General features: G+C 36.4%; 1 protein-coding gene across 5 annotated transcripts in view; it reads right to left on the reverse strand.

The window, feature by feature from the left end:
* The window catches only part of TTN (titin), a 262852-nt gene that overhangs the window by 132190 nt on the left and 110095 nt on the right, over positions 1–20567 (reverse strand). For 2 of the 5 annotated variants that reach the window (XM_040971800.1, XM_040971798.1), the window contains 29 exons: positions 18990–19070; positions 18735–18812; positions 18444–18527; positions 18193–18276; positions 17821–17901; positions 17528–17608; positions 16774–16854; positions 16263–16469; positions 15260–15337; positions 14991–15065; positions 14693–14785; positions 13897–13974; positions 13593–13702; positions 13445–13517; positions 13141–13224; positions 12889–12966; positions 11976–12056; positions 11623–11706; positions 11335–11418; positions 10854–11132; positions 9271–9345; positions 8456–8530; positions 7795–7884; positions 7121–7198; positions 5230–5298; positions 4984–5052; positions 4550–4840; positions 3623–3703; positions 2774–2851 (listed from right to left, as the gene is read on the reverse strand). The exons of the other annotated variants lie outside the window; for them this stretch is intronic. In XM_040971800.1, coding sequence (XP_040827734.1) covers positions 2774–2851; positions 3623–3703; positions 4550–4840; positions 4984–5052; positions 5230–5298; positions 7121–7198; positions 7795–7884; positions 8456–8530; positions 9271–9345; positions 10854–11132; positions 11335–11418; positions 11623–11706; positions 11976–12056; positions 12889–12966; positions 13141–13224; positions 13445–13517; positions 13593–13702; positions 13897–13974; positions 14693–14785; positions 14991–15065; positions 15260–15337; positions 16263–16469; positions 16774–16854; positions 17528–17608; positions 17821–17901; positions 18193–18276; positions 18444–18527; positions 18735–18812; positions 18990–19070 — 2880 coding nt within the window. The remainder of the gene's footprint in view (positions 1–2773; positions 2852–3622; positions 3704–4549; positions 4841–4983; positions 5053–5229; positions 5299–7120; positions 7199–7794; positions 7885–8455; positions 8531–9270; positions 9346–10853; positions 11133–11334; positions 11419–11622; positions 11707–11975; positions 12057–12888; positions 12967–13140; positions 13225–13444; positions 13518–13592; positions 13703–13896; positions 13975–14692; positions 14786–14990; positions 15066–15259; positions 15338–16262; positions 16470–16773; positions 16855–17527; positions 17609–17820; positions 17902–18192; positions 18277–18443; positions 18528–18734; positions 18813–18989; positions 19071–20567) is intronic. 5 annotated transcript variants of the gene reach the window in all.

Consider the following 20567-nt stretch of genomic DNA (forward strand, 5'->3'; position numbering starts at 1 on the left):
TAGTAGATTTACACTTAGAAGTTTTAAAAACCGTGGATTTTGTAACATGCAATTCTTGTGTCTTAAAGATATTCATTTGAGCTTTGGATAGTATATGTATACCTTCAATTGCTGGTATTTCTCTCTTTTTATGAACAGTCACAGATATTTTGTCTTCTCGAACAACTTTCTTAGTTGGTTCAGGTGCTTAAAAGACACAAATATATTTATATTTACAAATGATGAAGAAAAACATTGAGCTTTAAGATAAGCTCAGAATAAAATTTCTTCTGATTGATTCATTGCTGTTATATACCTTTTGCTAGTTTGGGTTTTGTCTTTTGAGGGACAGTCATGATTACTTTTTCTTCTAGAGTTGATTCTTCAAATGCTTCATAAGCTTTAAAGATATTAGTGTTTTCACAATTAAGGATGTTTTGAGACAGATGAAGAATATTACAAAAACATAATACACATTAATTACTTACAAAATACTACAAAGATGCAAGTTAATAGCAAGAAGGTATTGGCTAGAAGCAAGCCTCATTCCCAGTTTTACGTTACAGGATTCTCAGCATGTTTTCATATTCATGTTGATAAAATTGAGTAATCAGTTTGCAAAAATAGTATATATTGCTTCCTTCTTGTCTACAAAAAGTATATAGACAAGATTGCCCTGTTTTCCCACATTTTAATGGGTTGGTGCATCAAGGATAGTATAGGACAATTGCACACTGAGGATTTTCCTCCTCCTTTTGATACACTGAAAATTCACGAAATATTTTCCTTGTGTAGGAACCTAGTTACCTATATTTTAAAATTACTTTTAGGGGGCGGGCATTTAGCCTGTAGATTGAGATGCCTGTAGTCCCATATTAGAATGCTGGGAACCAATTCTTGTTTTTAATTTTTCACCAGCGCAGAGCTTAGGAAGCGATGGTGATGATTACTTGGGATTCTGCCACCCATATAGGAGACCTGGATTTCATTCGTTCATTCACTTCATTCACTCTGGCTAGCTGTAACTGTTACGGGCATTTGAGGAGTCAGTGGATGGGTGCTTTCTCTGACTTTTTGTCTCTCTGTCTCAGTTTCTATATGTCTCCCTCTCTGCTTTTCAAACAACTAAAACAAATAGACTAGAAAAAGTAAAAAAAAAAATCTAAGTTGTAGCTTCATATTTCAATATGGGAAGCTGTTGGAAACAAAGGAAAATTAAAAATGCTTAAATATTTGGAAAGTGAGGAAATTGAAGATGCTTAAAAGTTCTTCCCACTTTTAGAAAAGCAGACTGTAGGATAACAAGGACTTGACCCAGGTATAGAAAAGATACTGAATTCATTATTTTTATCCAAACCAAGCATAAATAAGTTGGTCAAAAAATTAGATTTAACTGAGGATTTTATAGATAAAAAATGGAAGAATATCTAGTCTACCAGTATTTTTATATTTAGATAACTGACTAGAGTTCTATTCATATTATACTGTTCAAATTCTTTAACCATAATTTTCATGAAAGCCCCAAAATGCCATTCTTTTGGGAATTTCTTTACATTACAAAGCTAGGGTCATCTACCAGGCCCTGGGCAAAGTGTTTCCAATGTTGCTATGAAACATGAAATAATGAACAATGAAACAATGAAGCATTTTGATTTTATAAAATAAAATATCACTATAGAGTGAAGTTATTCATTGTCTGGAAGCAGGTAAATTTGCTTCAAAGCAAAAGATATTTGTATAATGAAGGAAAATTCAAGACATTCATCTTGTTCAAAAGCAGAAAATGTTCAATTTGTTTAAGACAATTTGTTTTTTAAATCGTGTGGAAATATATTCTGTTTGAGGCTAATTGTTCTTCAAATTACTTGGCTGGAGCCTAATGCTTTTGGCATGTTAGACTATAAAAACATATAAGAGAAACAGTTAATTTCATGACTCAACAAAGCAAATCGCCAATGTTTCTGCACTCACTGTAGAGCTCTGTTTCTTCAGGAGGAATAACAGGTAGCTCTTCTTGAATCCTTTTCTTGGGCACCTCAGGAACTTGAAAGATATTAGTACATTAGTAGTTATAAATAAGAAACATAAGACACTAAGAATACAAGAAAACAAAACCCAAGTATTTAACATCATACTTGACTGTTAAAAAAAGTTAGCAGAGGCCCACATCACAGCGTAGTTAGTATTAGTGTGTACCTTTAGCTGGTGGAACTTCAGGCTTTTTAGGAACAGCTTTGTCAACTTTTTCTTCTGCAACAACTTTCTTGGGTACATCAGGTGCTTTAAAAACATTAATTCATCTTAATTTTAGGAGTGTTATCATTTGGCATAAAATATCAAGATAAAATGGGAACTCTCATGAGCAGAATATTAAAGATTGCAGAATTTTAAGACAACTAAACAGTGCATTTCTCAAGATTTCCCTTGTCGGGGGAGTTTCGATTTGTCATTTCAGAATCACTTTGCTCTTTGGTTTCTCAGTACGGTTTAGAATAGGTTGGTTAGGTTTCAAGGCAACATGACAAAACAATGTTTTTGAAAGAGAAGTTGAAGGGTCAGTAAGGTTTAATTATTACACAACAAGAGAATTGTGACAAGCAATAACTTCTTGCAAGTTAGGTCTTTGCTCCCAGAGGGCTGCCATAAAAGTTTAGACAGTGTCACAAAGCATATAACCTGAGATTCACATCCTTTTTATACATCTGTGGCATTGAAGGGAACATTGTCTCTCTTCTTTGTAGGAAGTGAAGAAAAGTAGAATTTCTATTAGTGCTGAACTAGCAAAGGCAGGTACCTTTAGATGGTGGAACTTTGCGTTCTTCGGGAACGTGTATTTTCTCTTCTACCATGATTTTCTTAGGCACCTCAGGTACTTAAAAGATAATAGTAGTATGTTCTTTTACTTTTAGACATTCATCAAGATTGTCACAAACAGAACATAGGTGCTATGCAATCACAGACAAGGTCATGGTCACAATACCACAGATAGACAGATAGACTTTACATTATTAAATACCTGACAGTGTTTAACATTAATTGAATTTTGGTAACAAATATGACAAAAATTCAGGAGAAGTTTTACATGTTAGAATGATAGGACCTTGACATGAAAAATCAGCAATATATCTTCAGCTGATGTTATTTCTGTTTGTTTTGGCAGAATTATTGCTATTTTCATTTTAGCATTCATTTCCTTAGTTGTAAGGTCATATTTGTTAGATGCTGGTTTTTATTTTCAAAATAAAATGAACTAGGTCTACAAACATCAGTAAGATAGGGACATTAATCACATTTTCCTTATGTATTTTATCCATTAAATTGCTATAATTACTACAAATAGGAAAACGTAGCATTATCAATCAACACATTAGTGTAAACATAACGCAACAGGACAGAAGAAGGAATTTTGGTTTCCCTATTTAGTTAATAGGGATATTTGCTTAAAATGTTTTAAACCTAACAGCAGTTACTGTCCTTTTGTCAGGAACTTCTTTTGGACCTCAAGCTCCTTCAAAGAGGTTAGTTTGTTGGAGAAATTCCAAGGACACAAAACACAGAAGAAAAACATCAAATGGGAAGGGAACACACAAGCAGCCAAGGTGCTGCCACACATAAAGTTGCGTCACTATCCCCAATCAAATACCTTTAGCTGGTGGCTCTTTCCTAGGAACAACTTTAGTGGGTGGCTTTTTTGGAGGGACGATTTTCTCAGGTGTCTCAGGCCCTTCAAAGATATTAGTGTTTTGGTTTAGAGGGAATTTACAACGTGCTGTGCACCATCACTCCTGAAGTTAGTGCAATAAAGAATCACAAAATAGTTTATCTGCTTCTGCCTGTTGCATATATGCTGTATCTACTTCCAAGAAAGATTTGATTTTGTTAAATATCACCTCCGATATGGGCTTACTATGAATGCTAAGAACACACATATACTTCTTCATATGACCCCTATATTTTTAATTTGTGCAAGAACTGGAGTGGAATTAAAGACACCTTATTTGTGTTGGAATTTATACTCTGAGCATGCTTGAATACAGCTTCTACTACCAACACTTCAATTATTTCCTTAATATTAATTTCCTAATGAAGATACAATGCCTATGGCAAAAGCCCTTGATAAATAATTATCAGTTTGTAAAGAAGTTGACTGAGGTATTAACAAAGTGACACTTATTTGGCCTGAATTTTTATATTCTTTAGTGGCCTGAGAAATGTCTTTTTCATTGCACTGCTGACTGATCACTTTGGGTAGCTATAATAATATGTCATTATTTTTCATAACATTTTCATCAGTTTATAATATTTTTCATCAGGGTTTCAAAAAAGAACTCGCAAAGTCAAACAGTGATTTCCTTAGACAGTGAGACATCACAGACTGCTCCCTTGTCTGCTAAATTATACTGTGTATGGTGAATTGGAACTCAGTCTTATTTTTTTAACATCAAATAGTTTAAACTCATGCTTTTAGTATTTTATGCCAATTCTAATGTTCTAAACTACATAAAAAATTAAACTTTCAAGAGTTTGAACAAGAGACAACAATTTATAATATCTGCAGAACTCCCTATACCTTTAGGTGGAGCTTTTGGTTTTTCATATACTTCCACTTCTTCAGCCTCAAAAACTTTGATTACTCTATGAACTTCTTCGACTTTGTGTTCTTCTTGAACTCTATGTTCTTCTACTTTGATGAATTCTTCCACTTCATGGAATTCTTCTTCTTCAAAATATTCCTCAACCTCATGGAACTCTTCTTCCTCTTCGAAAGCTTCTGCTTCTACGACTTGTAATTCTATTCTTTCTTTGACTACTTCTTCTTGGTGGAAGGCCACTGATACTTTTTCTTCAATGACAGTTCTCCGTGAAAGAGCATCTATTTTAAGAGATTCATTTTTTTTAACACAGAAGAAACAAGGACTTAAAATCATATTATATGAACAAGAAAAACTGGTGAAAGATCTACATGCAGCAGTACATGAAAATCAAAGATCTTCTCAAAAATACCTTTAGCTGGGGGAACAGCTTCTTTTTTAGGCACAAGGACTTTCTTTTCTGCGATTTTCTTTTCTGGAACTTTCTTTTCTGGGATTTTCTTTTGCACTGCAGGCACTTTAAAGATACATTTTAATATTTAAGATGTCAAGAGCAAATGTTTATAGACCAAAGAAATCAAAGACAATCAAGACAGAGACAAAACATAACAGTTTCGGAAAAAAAAAGAGCAAGTCTAGTTTAAATGAGGAAATATACCTTTGGCTGGGGGTGCCTCCTTTTTCTCAATAGGAGCAGGTACTTTCTCTTCAGGTACTTTCTTTGGCACTTTAAAGATATTAGATGTTTTAGTTAATGACAAATGCTCAATAATAAACATGAAATAAAAACACCAGAAAAATATTAATATTATAACAATCCAAGTGTTTTAGAAGTCAAACAGTACTACTGGACACCAATTTTACAGGAAATAAAAATACTTTCCCAACAAGCCTGTAAAAAACCCTTTGCTGGTATATTTTCCCAATAGCACTTTGTTTCCCAGAATTGGGTCTACTTCTCTTTTAATTCAGTGAGGATGTGATGAAGAGTGGTTCAGTTCTATCTGTGGCCTTGGGTATTGCCAGGCACAACTGTACATTCTATTAGCCATATCTACGGATCTGCAGCTGCAATTACCCATCCCTTGATCGAAAATCTAGTGAGGCCCAACACTGTTGCATCTGTACAGAATGAGCACAGCTATTCTCCCTATTATTATTCTCCAAATAATGAAGCAGGAAAATCAGCTATAGAGCAGCTGCATCCCATTAGGTATTATCTAAAGCATACGAGAGGATGTGTGTAAGTTACAGGCAAACACTTTGCTATTTTATGTGAAGGACTTGAGCATCCAAGGCTCTTGGGATTTATTGAGGTCCTAGGTCCAGTCTTTGGATCTTAAAGGAAACTGTATTTGTTGAGGAATCTGTTAGGATAGGGTCAGCATAATCTAGCTGCATAGGAGCACTATGTGAAGAAACAGTTGAATTAGGAAGAGTGAGAAGTGGAAATTTTGTAATATTCTTGAATGCTTAGGCTGAATATTGCAAAAGGTACAAAAAGTTTTTTTTTAAAGTAGCTATTAGTCAAGCATTAAAATAGGTTTTTGCTGGGCCATGGCACAGCATGTTGAGCTGCCTCCTATGATACTGGCATCCTATATGGATGCTGCTTGATTTCTGGTTGCTCCACGCCCCATTCAGCTCCCTACTAACACACCTGGGAGGACATCAGAGGATGACCCAAGTGCGTGGGCTCTTGTCACCCATATGGGAGATTTGGAAGGAATTTCGGGCTTCTGACTCTGGCCTGGTCCAGTCCTGTTCATTGCAGTCCTTTGAGGATCAGCAGACAAAGACTGCTCTCTCTCTCCCTACTTCCATGTGACTGCATTTCAAATCAAACAATCTTTAAAAGGGAATAGGTTTTCTCTTGTAAAGTAATAGGATAAAAAGTTATTACAACATAAAATAGATTCTAAGAATAGAATTTGAGGAAGAAGTATCCATTATTTTGTATTTGAGTTCAGAAGAGAGAGCTATCAGAGCAAAATTTGCAACCACTGGGGCCAGTGCCATGGTATAGCAGGTGAAGCCACTGCTTGCAGTGTGGGGATTCCAGATAGGCATTGTTTTGTGCAGGCTGCTCCACTTCTAATCAAGTTCCCTGGGAATGTTCCTGGCCGTGGAACCCTGCATTCATGTAGGAGACCTGGAAGAAACTTCTGGTTTTAGACTGGTGAAGTTCTAGTTGTTGTGGCCATTTGGTGAGTGAACTAGTGGAGAAAAGATCTCTCCCTCTCTGTCTTTGCCTCTCTGTAATGCTGCCTTTCAAATAAATAAATAACTCTTTAAAAATTTTTGGAGCTATTTAAATAAGAAACTTCCAGAATAATTCACATGTACATATACATAAATCATGCAATAATATTCCAGAAAGGATGAAAGAAAGAAAAAGAGCTACACACACACACACAAAAAAAAAAAGTTTTACTGATTATTAATAGTTTACTGCCTTAATCACTGAAGGAACAATGAAAGAACACTTATACTTTATAGAGTGTTTAAAAATGGTGATTTAAAGCTTTAACGTGAACAACTCAATATACCTTTAGCTGGTGGTACTTCTACTTTCTTAGGAACAGGAGTAGGTGCTTCCGGTACAGTTTTCTTAACCACTTCAGGCACTTAAAAGATATTTTATGGACATTTTGTAAGTGACACACAGTGAGCAGAACAGCAACACCCACACATGAAACAATAAATTAACAGTACAAAACACTGGTTCCTTTAAAAAGATATTAGTGATATATATATATACATTATATATGTAAAACATATTATGTTATAAAAGCAAGTAGAAACACTAGTGGTGTGAAGGATATTACTTAGAAATACCAGAATCAACCATCGTATCATTTATGCAAAAGATTGGGATAGTCTTATCAATAATGTATAAAGAATTATTCTAAAAGTTACACCAGTTTTTCACAACATTAAGATTGAAGACAAGTGAAAGACTGCAATCCAGAAGAATATGTTACATGACATGGCCAGATAAAGCTAAAATGTCAATTAGAGCAAAGTGGTCTCTCACTTTTAGTTGTGTTGGAGGTATAGTAGAAAAGGGGGATAAATGGAATACAAAGGTACAGGTGCTATCACTAGTTCAGCTTTAATTTATCATTGATTTAGACAGGTGTATTAATATTAGATTTAGACTAGTGTGAGAACTACTGCAACACCAAGTATTTCAATGCCTCAGTCACTAAAGCAGCTGTACCTCTAGGTGGCGCCACCTCCTCCACTTCCTCTATGCTAGGTGGTTCTTCTATGATCTCTTCTGGAATAGGCTCTTCAGGCTCCTCAACCACTTGAAAAAGACGATTATTGTGTAAATTACTCACAATGCTTTTGAATATGAGACCAAAGTGATTTATCTTACAGACTCCTTAGCCTTCAAATGCTCGTGATAAAATGCAAGCTGAATGTTCATGACACGCCCTTCCCAGCATTTTAGAACTTGAAAGGGTTAAAGAGAATTAAAAGTGGCATTATTTCCTAATAGAGGCTTTGTTTGGATTCAGAAAGCTAGAGAGCAACAGATTTTTTCTGTGTTTCTTATTCAAGTTTAACTGGAATTTATTATGGATAAGTTTATTCCACAATTGTTAAGTTTTTTGATGAGAAATTCTCCCACAGCAAATATTATGCACTTTTCAAAACTTTTCATTAAAACAAAACATGTAACAAACAGACAAACAAACAGGTGCCATGTGCAAGAAGGAGACTCAAAAGATATTAGGTTGCTTGCCCAATTACTACTGGGTAAATAATTTCTTTTTATATTCTTGGATGAAATGCACATTTATATTCTTCAAATATTAAACAAATCAGAGAACAGTAATTACTTCAAAATGATAGTTTCTTAGAAAGTCATATACCTTCAATAGGCTGAACTTTCTCTTCTTTAGGGGGAATGATTCGCTTTTCTTCCACTTTCTTAGGTACTTCAGGAACTTAAAAGATAGTGATCATTTTAAGTACTTAAATGTAGGAGCCAAAGAGCAGTAAAGACTACATATTTTATTTTCAACCAACAAAGAGCAAATATCACAACATCCACATACAAGGTGACACTGACATTGCACAGACTCAGTTATTGAGAAAAGAATCAAGAGGTTGGTACTTTAAGACTCAATTCCAGAAATCTTCTTTTATTCCAAGAACCTCTACATTTTCTGGAAGAACAATGGGTACCCCAGAGACTGGTTTCTTAGTTACTTCTGGCTTTTTGAAGATACATAATTTTAGTACTTTTATATTTTAGCAATAGCACAGGTGGAAAGCAACATCAAAGACACGAACATAAAATGTAAAACCTGAGATGACACAAACATGGGTGCCACAGAGTCATGAATGACAAACGTCAATGACAGACCACACAATGCTAACGGTTATGTTGAACATCCTGTGGAGCAAGCACCACAGTTCAACACGGGTGCAGCAAGTGCATCCTGTTATAGGATGCAGTACCTTTGGCAGGAGGGGCCACTGGTTTCTTAGCAGCAGGAGGCACCTTCTTTTCCAGTTCAGGTTTCTTAAGGATCACAGGTTCTTGAAAGACATTATTTTGTTTTGTAATTTCAGTTTCATCAACACAAGAACAACAGACACAGCAACAATATAATGTGTTAAAAATACTGAAGCAGGGATGGAAAGAAATGGCACAGTCTACTTTTGCTGGGAGTTCTAGTACCTGGGGCAGGTGGAGCCTCCTCTCTCTTGGGAATCACCACTTTCTTCTCTGGCACTTTCTTCTTGACCTCAGGCACTTTAAGAATATCATTTCATGATAAGATTACTTTTTTTGGCAGACAAAATAAAGAGAAACCAGGAAGTCCAGACACACAAAGACCAACATGCAACAGAATGGAAAGGTACTAGAAACTGGAACCCAAGTTTAGGATGTGATTATGATTTTTACAGCAAAGGGGCAGTAGCATATTTGATTATCAGAAGATAGGACTGCCACTTCAGCCATCTAAATTTCACTGGGAATTAATTCTTTATCAAGTATCCTTAAAGTACTAAAACAGGATCAGCTTTTCCATTTCTTTGATCATCTGGCTATCCAGCCTGTGGAAGGGTTATGCTTAGCTTAAGTATCAAAGCCAAGACCATTTTTAGAAAGTATTATTGAGTTTTAAGGAATGAACAGATTCATCATGTCCTGTATTATGAGCAGACCAAATCTGTCACATTTGGATATTATCCTTTTAATGATGGAGTGCCTTTATGCTAGATTTTATTGTATTCTCATAACAATATCTGAGCCCACTGGGACTTATATTAGCATCTGCACTTTAAAGTCAAGGCTTAGATTGGTTAAAGCGCTTTCTCAGAATAACAAGCAAAGTACAAAGCCAAGGCTAAAATCAAAATCCGTGGAGTTGCTACATATGTGTGTATAACTATAAAACATCATGTATAATATTTACATCATAATAATTATAGCATAATTTCATACTGCATATTATATATAAATAATGCACAGTATAAAGTCATGGATTATTACTCTGTTTTAAATAATCTTTTCTTTTCACTGTGTCATCACAAGATCATTTAAAATTAACAATCTAACAAAAATGGTTCAATAGATAAAATGAAAAAACTTTTATCTGTATATAATATAACCTTGCAAAATATTTCCATGAAAATCCTGATATTTAATAAAACCACTGGAATTTGGCAAGCACTTCCTCCTGTTGTTCTTAGAATACTGTTGTTTTGCTAATGTCCAATAAAAAGAGAAGACTGTCAATCTTCCTGGACCATTTTAGGAAATATAATTTTCCCTCTCCCCTGTTACACTGTAATTTATCTTTTAACATGATGGGTGGGGAGTGGGTGTTCACTTCGGGGAGGTGTGCCTTCTGTACCTTTAGGTGGCGGTGGAGGTTCCACTTTTTTGGGGGCAGGAACAGGGACTTTCTTCACTGGTACAGTTTTCTTTGGTGCTTCAGGCACTTAAAAACATTTCATAGTAAGTCATTAAAATTCACAGGCACAGTGTGGCATATGACAAACCAGAGAGACACACGTAAGACCATAGAGAACTCAATGACCTTTCTAGGCAAGCAATTTGGAAAGACAATCAGGTCACACAGAGCCGACATACACAGAAAGCAGACATAGTGAACAAGGCATATCCATGGCAATGTGTCTGAGATTGAGACAGCAGACAACAAAGCATGCTTTGCCAACACCACTGGAGATGAACAACAAGACAAGAAGAACTCAACACAAATGAGTTCCTGGTTCCAAGAAGAGCTTGTGTACCTGGTGCTGGCTCTGGGACCCTGGGTTTGATCTGTGGAAGAACTTCCTCTTCTTCAGGTCCAGTTTCTTCTTCTTCAGGCACAAATTCTTCCTCTTCAGGAGGAATTTCCTCTTCCTCAGGCTCAGGTGCTTCCTCTGCAGGAGTTTCTTCCTCCTCGGGTAGAGCTTCCTCTTCCTCAGGGAGAACTTCCTCTTCAGGAGCAATTTCTTCCTCAGACAAAAGTTCCTCTTCTGGAGGTTGAGCTACAGGAACTGGGACAGCTTCACGTTTCTTGGGCACTTTAAAGATACATATTAAGTCACACGAACATCACTTTTTTGTAACGTAGGCACACAATAGGACAAAACAGGAAACAAATATTCTGGGACATACAGCATTGATGATCTTCAACATAAATATCATCAAGTGTTAATTATAATTAGTGATGGTGTGGAGCTACAGGGAATGTTCCTTTTGGTCCTGGTTCTCATATTAATGTACCTTTTGGGGGTGGAGCTTCCATTTTTTTCAGAACAGGTGTTGGTTTCTTTTCTTCTGGGATGACCTTCTTGGGTAACTCTGGCACTTTAAAGATATTATTGGCCTTTAAGAATGTGCTCATTCACAATGTTTTAGACCCACTGACATAAAAAGCAATTATGACATACTTGGTGTATTTCTAGTAAGACAGACACCTTGTAGAAGCATGTAATATTAAAGGAGAATGGTGTATGAGTGACATAGACATGGGATCTGCCACCTTACACTGTAACTGATAATTGGATGTACCTTTGGCAGGTGGAGCTTCCACTTTCTTTGGAGCAGGAACTGGTACCTTCTTCTCGGGCACAGGCTTCTTGGGCACCTCTGGCACTTCAAAAACAATTTTTTAGAGAAAAAATTCATACAACATAGAAATACGTAATCCATGCACAGTGTCAAAAAGATCGAAATTAGGTAATAAAAATTTGACAAGGAAATTCCAGGAAGTGTCTTACTTCTTGAAATACAATATTTTTGCACTCTATAAAAAGTGATAGTAAAGAGTTGCATTCCTAAAGAATATTGAATGGAATGAATGAATTTTTACACAAATGCAAATGTGAATTTAAACTACTTTGCCACATCTGAAGTTCATGTACCTTTGGCTGGCGGAGCTTCCTTTTTAGGAACGGGCGCTGGTACTTTCTCCTCTGGCACAGGCTTCTTGGGCACTTCAGGAACTTTAAAAATATCAAGTAAGGGTTAGTGTCACATTTCTCCTCAATAGCAAAAAATACAGCAGTTAACATCTTAAGTGAAACATCATACATGTTTTAATAATTTCACAGTAAGACTGAAAAAAAATCATAGCCACAAAACACAGGCATGAAAATGCACAAATGTTACGACTAGAAAAACTGAAAGAAAAAAAACCACGGACTCGTGATAAAGACAGCACATAATGCCTAATAAATGATGGTTTTGTTTAATACTGTAAAAAGAGTTTAGTTTACACCGAGCACTTTTTCCTAAAGAGGAGGAATCAAGGATTAAGTGTCAATAAGCATGTTTTCTGGGCAAGTTTAAGAGAGGGATACATGCTCTACTGCTCCTGTGACCAGCTGAATGATTGTTGCTTTGACACTGATATTACTTTTTAGAAGATTTGTTTGAAAGGTTAAGTCACAGAGCGACACAGAGGGAGAGGGAGAGAGAGAAGCAGAGAGGCACAATGAGACTAACACAGATTTTCATTCACTGCTTCACTCCCCGAATGGACACAATAGCAAGGGACCTAAGAGTTGAAAGCTAGGAGTCAGGAACCCCAACAAGGCTTCCTCTCCGGTGACTGGAATTCAAGTACTCAAACCATCATCTGCTGCATCCTTGGTACATTAATAGGAGGCTGGATTATGGGTGCCAAGAGGAGGCTTCACTGGTTGTGCCACATTTGCCCCAGACATTGGTGTTAACTAATATTATCACATGGAGAAGAAATGCCATAGCTCACCAGGTTATTCTACATGGGTAAGTTTTTACATTATTCCACTGCTGGGTTATGAACAGATGTACCTTTAGCTGGTGGAGCCTTTTCTTTTTTAGGAATAGGTACAGGAATCTTCTCATCTGGCTTCTTAGGAACCTCAGGCACTTTAAAAACATTGTTTACTGTTAAGTTCTGACCACCAAAAATGAGACATCCAGACAACCACACAAAGCACATCCAAATCTTAACAGACAGGAACACACACAGGTTTCTTCTTAGAAGTTCACCTATTGGGGACAGAGAGCTCCTCTATGGCTCCCATTGGATTGGTTGTGTACCTTTTGCTGGTGGGGCTTCCTTCTTTTTGAGAACAGGAACAGGTTTCTTCTCTTCTGGAACAGGTTTCTTGGGCACTTCAGGCACTTTAAAGATATTATGAAGAATTTTGGGAATGTTGCAGAAAAGATACAAAACAGGCAAAGCATCTATAGATATCACATGCTTCTGTATATAAAAATGTCTATTTCTAGATTAGGCAAACTTGGTCCCTGGTGCTAATATCCCCCAGAATCTGATCATGCCAGTTGCTCAAGCTCCAAAGATACTGTTGGATATCTTTGTCTTGCAGGAGACATAATCTACCTTTGACTGGTATGACTGGCACCACTTCTTTCTTGGTTATGACCTTCTCTTCCTCATGCAGGTATTCTTCTTCCTCATGAAGATATTCTTCCTCAGAAACATATTCTTCCTCAGGAAAGTACTCCACTTCCTCATGGAGGTACTCCACTTCCTCATGGAGGTACTCTTCTTCTTCTACAAGATGTTCCTCCATGTGGGTTACAACTTCCTCTTCAAAGGCAACCTCTTCCGGTTCTCGTTTTTTAGGCACTTGGGGCACTTTAAAGATTTTAAGTTGAACATTTTTCCAGTTAATCAATGAAATTAAGACACTTGAGCAACACAATCCTATTTACCACAAAAGAAAGAGCAGGCTTTCCCTGGCCCCCCAAAAGTACTTCATACACAGAACCACACTTGAACTCAACATCCAGGAAGACAAAGAAGAATGGGCAAAGGAGTGCATTAGGTACCTCTAACAGGTGCTGCTACTTCTTTTTTAGGGACAGGTACTTTTTCTTCTGGGACAACCCTCTTGGGCTTCATGGGCACTTGAAATGTTAAATGTAAGAAAACTTTAGTGTTGGAAGTCACTCAGATAGCCAATTATTGCTTTGCTGTATTTTAGGTAGATGGAATAATTTTTGTAGCTGTCTCTACTGAGATAGAATTTCAACTGTTCATCTATAAGGAAGTTTGATTTTCACAGATAGGATTCTCATAGATTCTCATATTTCTCATAGAAATATTTACTCAAGTAGACATGAGAGGCAGAGCCCAATGATGTTTAGTGTTTGAATATGTCTTTGTAGGAAACATCCATCAATGAAAAGCTAAATTTACTTCTGGGTTAGCATACTTTCAGAATTGTAGGATGTTACTTCATTTAAAATATATACTTCATATAAAGCCAAAAAATGACTGCATACTGAGTTAGAATTTTTCATCCTTAAAATTATTTTAGAATGCATAAATAATCAAATTTCATTATCACACCAACATAGATAAATCAGAAGTATGATTTTTAAATCTAAAGGTCTCTGATTTTTAAGTGCAAACACTGTATTCTAGTCTTTGTAAAAGAGGCTGTGGATTTTTAAAACATTCTTCCTCTTAAATGTAGTATTATTTTATCCTGGATTTACAGATTTTTACATCCAAAATCTCTTAAGAATTAAAAGACATAAAATAACCAAGTAAAGCAAGACACAGTATGTTCATTTCAAAAGACATATTGTAGAAGATCATAATCTAGAAAGGAATTTATACCTTTAGCAGCTGGTTCAGCCACTTGCTCTTTTTCACGTTTGGTGATTGAAATACGTATTTTTTCCTCAACAACCTTCTTTGATTCTTCAGGTTCTTTAAAGATATTCATTATTAAAGAGCATTAAAATCAGCCCTATATGTGTACTGTATAACAAATAGACAGGGACAACTGAAAGAATCAAGACTTGAACAATCTGTTCAGTAAGCACAGAGACCATCAGACAAGCGACACAGGAGACACGATTACAGAATATGAGTACCAGACTTGTTTGAAGGTACTTATTACTCTGTGATGTACCTTTGGGTGGCAGAGGTTTGAGTTTCTTAGGAATAGGTACTGGTGCTTTTTCTTCAGCAACAGGTTTCTTCAGCACTTTAAAAATATTAATAGTAAAAGATTTCAAAACCAGGCTTCTCAAGAGTCAATAACAACCAAGAGTTGAGAAATTCCACATACGTGTTCCCCAAGCACACATGATTGGAACACAGCCACATCCACGCGTGTTAGTAGTACACAGGCAGGCAGGAAGCAGAGGTCCCACAATGGTGATGCTGTTCTCACTCTACCTTTAGCTGGTGGGGCCTTGGGCTTTTTGGGAACAGGCTCTTCTTGCACAGGCTTCACTGGGACAGGCTTCGTGGGTTCTTTAAAGGTGCATATGAGTAATTAGTGTCAGACTAAAAATATTTCTTAAGCAGAATCAAAGAGTTAAAACATTTTGTCTATGGGATAGCCAGGCCCTCAGGAAATAAGGTCTAAGGAGAATAACCTCGAACAGATCTCAAAAACCGTATGTCACCCTTGACTCCTTGGTATTTCCTTCAATCAAACAAATACAATTTCATTTTATCATACTCAATTTTTTTTTCCACTTTGGATCTACAAAGTCACGGTTAAAATTCCTCTCTCTATAATACTGTTTTCTAATGCTGTCTGTAAAACTATTTAGAATTTTCTCAAAGTTAGGCAATGGAGCATTAGAAATGAAATTAGGTACAATATCAGTGAATACTATAAAATTCTGATTTGAATTTATTCCATGGATAAAATAAGCAAAGCTCTTAGAATCTGAACCGTATGCTCACAGACTTGATCTGATTAGGTGAGCACAACTGTTTATGTTACTTTCTTGTCTGTCTTGTCTTTAGAGGCAGTCATCATTAACTTGTGACAATACAAATTCTGAAAGTAGTATGTTTTCTTAATAGCCTATTGTGCTTGAAGATACTAAGCTTCAGACTAAGAAACAGACATTTTTTGATCATGTTTAAGGAAGTTCATAGGCACCTTAAAGTAAATTCTTAGTTGGAGAAACTTAGAGACAGTTGCTCTTTTGCAGATCAGCAAAAATAAGGAGGATGGGTATTTTCAAAACCCAACAATAATTTTCTTAAGATTTATAGTTTCCTCCTCTCCCTTCTCCAGTGAGGAATTACCAAGAGAAAGGAATTATGGATTTGCCAAATGAAACAGAGACTTTTCCAAGTTTCTTTGGGCATCCAACATTTTCTCCTGTTCCCATGGAATCTGCACACATTTATCTGTTTCAGGTTACAGTTTTGCTCATACCTGTGGTATATTCTTCATACTCTTCCCGATGTTCAGCCTCTCGTTCTTCATATTCTTCATATTGGTCATATTCTTCTGTTGGTTCATAGTCCTCAAATTCTCTGTATTCATATTCTTCAATTTCCTCATAATCCTCTTCCCGCTGTACTGAAACAGTTTCCTCCTCTCGGGTGTAGGACCATTCTTTCTCTTCTGTTACTGTTACTTCTAGAATAACAGTGACAACAGGCAGTGTTTGACTCTGGAACTCATTTAGGGGTGATAGTGACATTGCATTTTGAATTCACTCTTTTGTGATGGTCTCATGCACTAGTTATAGGAGACCCTGAGTATCCTTAGCTGGTCATGATATCAGAAAATGTCTATTTCTTAACTGTGATTTCAGAGGTTAGCATCCCTGACTTGAGTCAGAAAAATCTATTAATGTAAAGGAGCCAAAACGGAATCTAGCAGGTGAAGAGTCAGCTACTTTCATACTTCTTATTATGTAATCAGGACACAATAAATATACCTTTAGCGAGCTGAGGTTCTCTTTTTGGAACTTCAATGGATACTTTTTCTTCTTTAACAGCTCTTTTTCTGATTTCAGTCACTTTAAAAGAGTAATTATTAAAAGTGAATGGCAAGATTCTTAGCTCTAAGCTATATGCTAAGACAAATTTTGAATAAATAATCCAAGAATAAAGACAACTGTACCAGTGCTGTTTAAACTTCTCATTTAAGTGACAAGAAAAAAGCAACAGACATGGATATCAACATGGTCTAATAGACACGAATACTTTTTCTAAGCTACTTGATGCTTCAAGAACTCTGAGTAACTTCAGGAAGATCAAGTAGCATTTATAAGAGAATTGGAAAAGACAACAGAATCACAGAAACCATGACTATCAAATAAGTAAAAGCAACAGAAAGATTCATGTAACACAAATAGTTTCTTTCCCTTAATTATAAGGTTTTTCATAAGTTCTGCTGACATGGTCAGGATTTTAAAAAAATGCCACATAAGAGAGTTTAGCAGCTGTGCTTAGAAAAACAAGACAAAGGACAAACACATTTTAAGGGAAGCTATGCACCTTTGGTAGAGGTTTTACTTTTTTTTTTTCTCAAAAAAGTAGTTCATTTCTGAAATATTGAAAGTGATAAGATAGCATATTTACATTATTTACCTGGTAAAATGTAGTTATTTATTTTCTCTAACGAAACACATTTCATAAGTTCAGTTACAATGTCTGGATGTTCTTTTTTTTTTTTTTAAATCTGTTTACCTTTCGTTGGTGGCTCCTCTTCTCTTCTAGGTTTAAGTTTAGGAAACTTTTCTGGAACAGCTGTTTCAGGTTCCTCTGGCACTTTAAAGACAGATTTCAGTTTAAAGAACTGTTTCTCTCATGCAAACCATAAAGAAAGTTATAAAGCAGTGCACCAAATATCAAAGACTTGATATTTTTCATGATTTTAAACACAAAGCAACAGCTACAACAACAACCAACACCCAGAGCCAGTGCACTTGGTACAGAGAGCAGATGAAGTGCTACAGTGGGCACTCAAGGGGCTGATGTACCTCTTGCTCTTGGAGGCTTCTCTTTTTTAGTTACAGCAACAACTTTCTCTTCCTGGGTAATTTGCATGTGCCTCTCAGCCACTTCAAAGATAATTTAAGGATTAGGGGATTATATAGTTTACTGGAGAATTGTAAAAGTATATATCAGCCAGAAAGTATTATGCTTGTAGAATCAAAGAATTTACAATACATACAGCTAAACATCACAACAAGTAATTTTAACTCCACCCAAAGACAAGGTGCTACTACACCAGTGCCACCGACATACACCAACAGCCTACATCCAGAAAGTGAGACCCATAGGACAGCAGCAAGAGAAACAAAAAGACAAGACAAATGTCTACAGGCTTTGGGCTGCAGGATTCTGTTTACCTTTGACTGAAGGAGGTTCTTCTTTCTTAACCACTTTGGGGGGAACCTTTTTCTCTGGAACTGGTTTCTTTGGCTCTTCTGGCACTTAAAAGATAGCAGGTAACACAGTCAAACATATGATAGGAAAACACTAAAGATATGATGGGTAAACACACATTTGCTTATTGCAGTTATCAACATCCAAAGAAGACACTGACTTAAGAAGAAAGGAAAGAGAAGCATTTTCAAGAACAAAGTAAAATCCAATATACCTTTCAGTGGAGGCACCGTCTCCTTTTTAGGAGTCACAGCCGGGACTTTCTTTTCTGGCACAATTTTCTTAGGTGGCTCAGGGACTTTAGAAAGATGAAGTTTAATAATATTAATTTTCATTACATAAGAAGTGACAGAGAATTCTGAGAAGATCACACATAGACGCAAAGACTAAGCTCAGATGGGGGAAAAATGCTCTGTGGGTGTGCTGAGAACTTAGTGGTCTCAGCGAAAGGCATTGTTCCAGTTACCAGAGCAAACGGCATCCGTTTCTTGGAGAGAAAGTGTACCTTCAGCTGGTGGAGGCTCCTCAGTTTTAGCAGGAACTTTTGGTTTCGGGACAATTTTCTTCTCACGCTTCTCAGGCACTTGAAAAGATGATAAAATATGCTTTGGAAATGACCTGACTTCTTTTTAAAATAAAAATATAAGGGGTCTTTTTTTTTTTAACTAGACATAACATTTATTAACATTTGCATTACAGGTACTAAATTATACGAGAACGTAAAGGAGGGACAAATCAACAGAGAGAGAAAGCAGAATACCTTCAGCTGGTTCAGCTTCCACTCGCTTAGAAATAAAGTGCAGCTTTTCTTCCACAACATATTCCTCAGGCTCCTCCATCACTTTAAAGACATCAATTTTAAAGAAAACAAATTGTAGTGGTGTTCATACTTAATTCTAGTCTTAGTTTGTCACTTCAACAAGGGATTAAAATGCCACAAGTTTAACACTTGGCAAATCCCTGGTAGTCTTCATTCAAAATACCCGAAGAGTATAAGAGGTTTTATTAATTTAACTTTCAAGTGTATTATAAAGTGCATATAAGGACAATTATATTCACAGGAATAGCAGGAAAATTACAGAAGCCCAACCACTAAGAATACAAGAATCTGAAGACAAGTTGAAAAATAACAGAACACTTCAGACTCAAAAGCTCTGGGGCAGAAACATACACATGAAGATATAAAAGAGAAATGCAAGATGACTCATGTTCTTCCCGCCCCTTCCCCTCCCCTGCTTAGTGGGTAGGTAGGGTAGAAGAGGTTGAAGACTTCATGTGATTTTTGAGCCTACAGAATAGAAAGCTTAAAACACACCTGGCTCTTGACACTGAAAGCAAAGTTAACATGCCACCCATCTTTATGGCTTTTTGAAAACATCAGAATACCAAAGAAGGTCTTTCCTTTCAGTTTGACATGAATTTTTACTGCCCCCAAATCAATGATCAGAGCCAGGGGGTGAGACCATTTCCAATCATTTTTAGAAGGGGTGGAGTTGTTGAGCTCCTCAGATTCTTGACATAAGCCCAACACCAGGGTCTCTTGCAGGAGGAACTGAGAGCTGGCAGAATTTTTTTTATGGGCTCCTATCCTGACTCTACACCAAACCCTTCCATTAAGAATGTGTCATTAGAACTTTTAGTCATTAGAACGTTTCTTCTAAGTGGAGAGGGAGAGTCTGAGGAGCCAGATTCATTAGCCAGAGGTGTACTTGAGGGTGTCCAAAGGTACCATAATTCTACTTGTCCTTTCATTGAGAGAGGAGAGTTAATTTGTGAAGGGACTTACTGATTTCAAAGCAGAGCTACTTTAGAACTTTATTGCTTTAGTTAGAACGTTGAATTTTAGCAGGAAACCTAGTGATGCCTTAATTAACGCAATATTTAAGAAACAACAGAAATTGAATTGTGGGCATGGGGGCATCTGAATGCAAGTCAAGCTGACGACAGTTTTACATAACTGTTTTCTCCATGTATGAAATACAGAAAGGCCTCAAGTGTTCAGTGATTCACACACACAAAGATGACTCTGCTTTTGGCAATTAAATGAGGTAGTAAACGCTCTTGCTCATTTTAAAACTCTAGGGACATGTTAGTGATTTGTGTCATCAATATAAAATGGGTCGTGGTTCCCATCTTCTTAAGTGGAAAGAACAGAGCAGGATGGAACAAAAAACAATAAATAATATTGCACACAGTAAGGGTAATAATTTTTTTGTTTCATGGCTATATATGTGTGTACAGGAATATAATATGTAATATATTTCTGTCTGTAGACTGTGCTAAAAAAGAGAAACAGTGTTAAGACATTAGATGCTAAGGTAAATTACAAACAAACCAT

Source organism: Ochotona curzoniae, unplaced genomic scaffold, assembly GCF_017591425.1.
Source record: "Ochotona curzoniae isolate NIBS_2020 unplaced genomic scaffold, NIBS_Ocur_1.0 contig_2210, whole genome shotgun sequence".
Lineage (NCBI taxonomy): Eukaryota > Metazoa > Chordata > Mammalia > Lagomorpha > Ochotonidae > Ochotona > Ochotona curzoniae.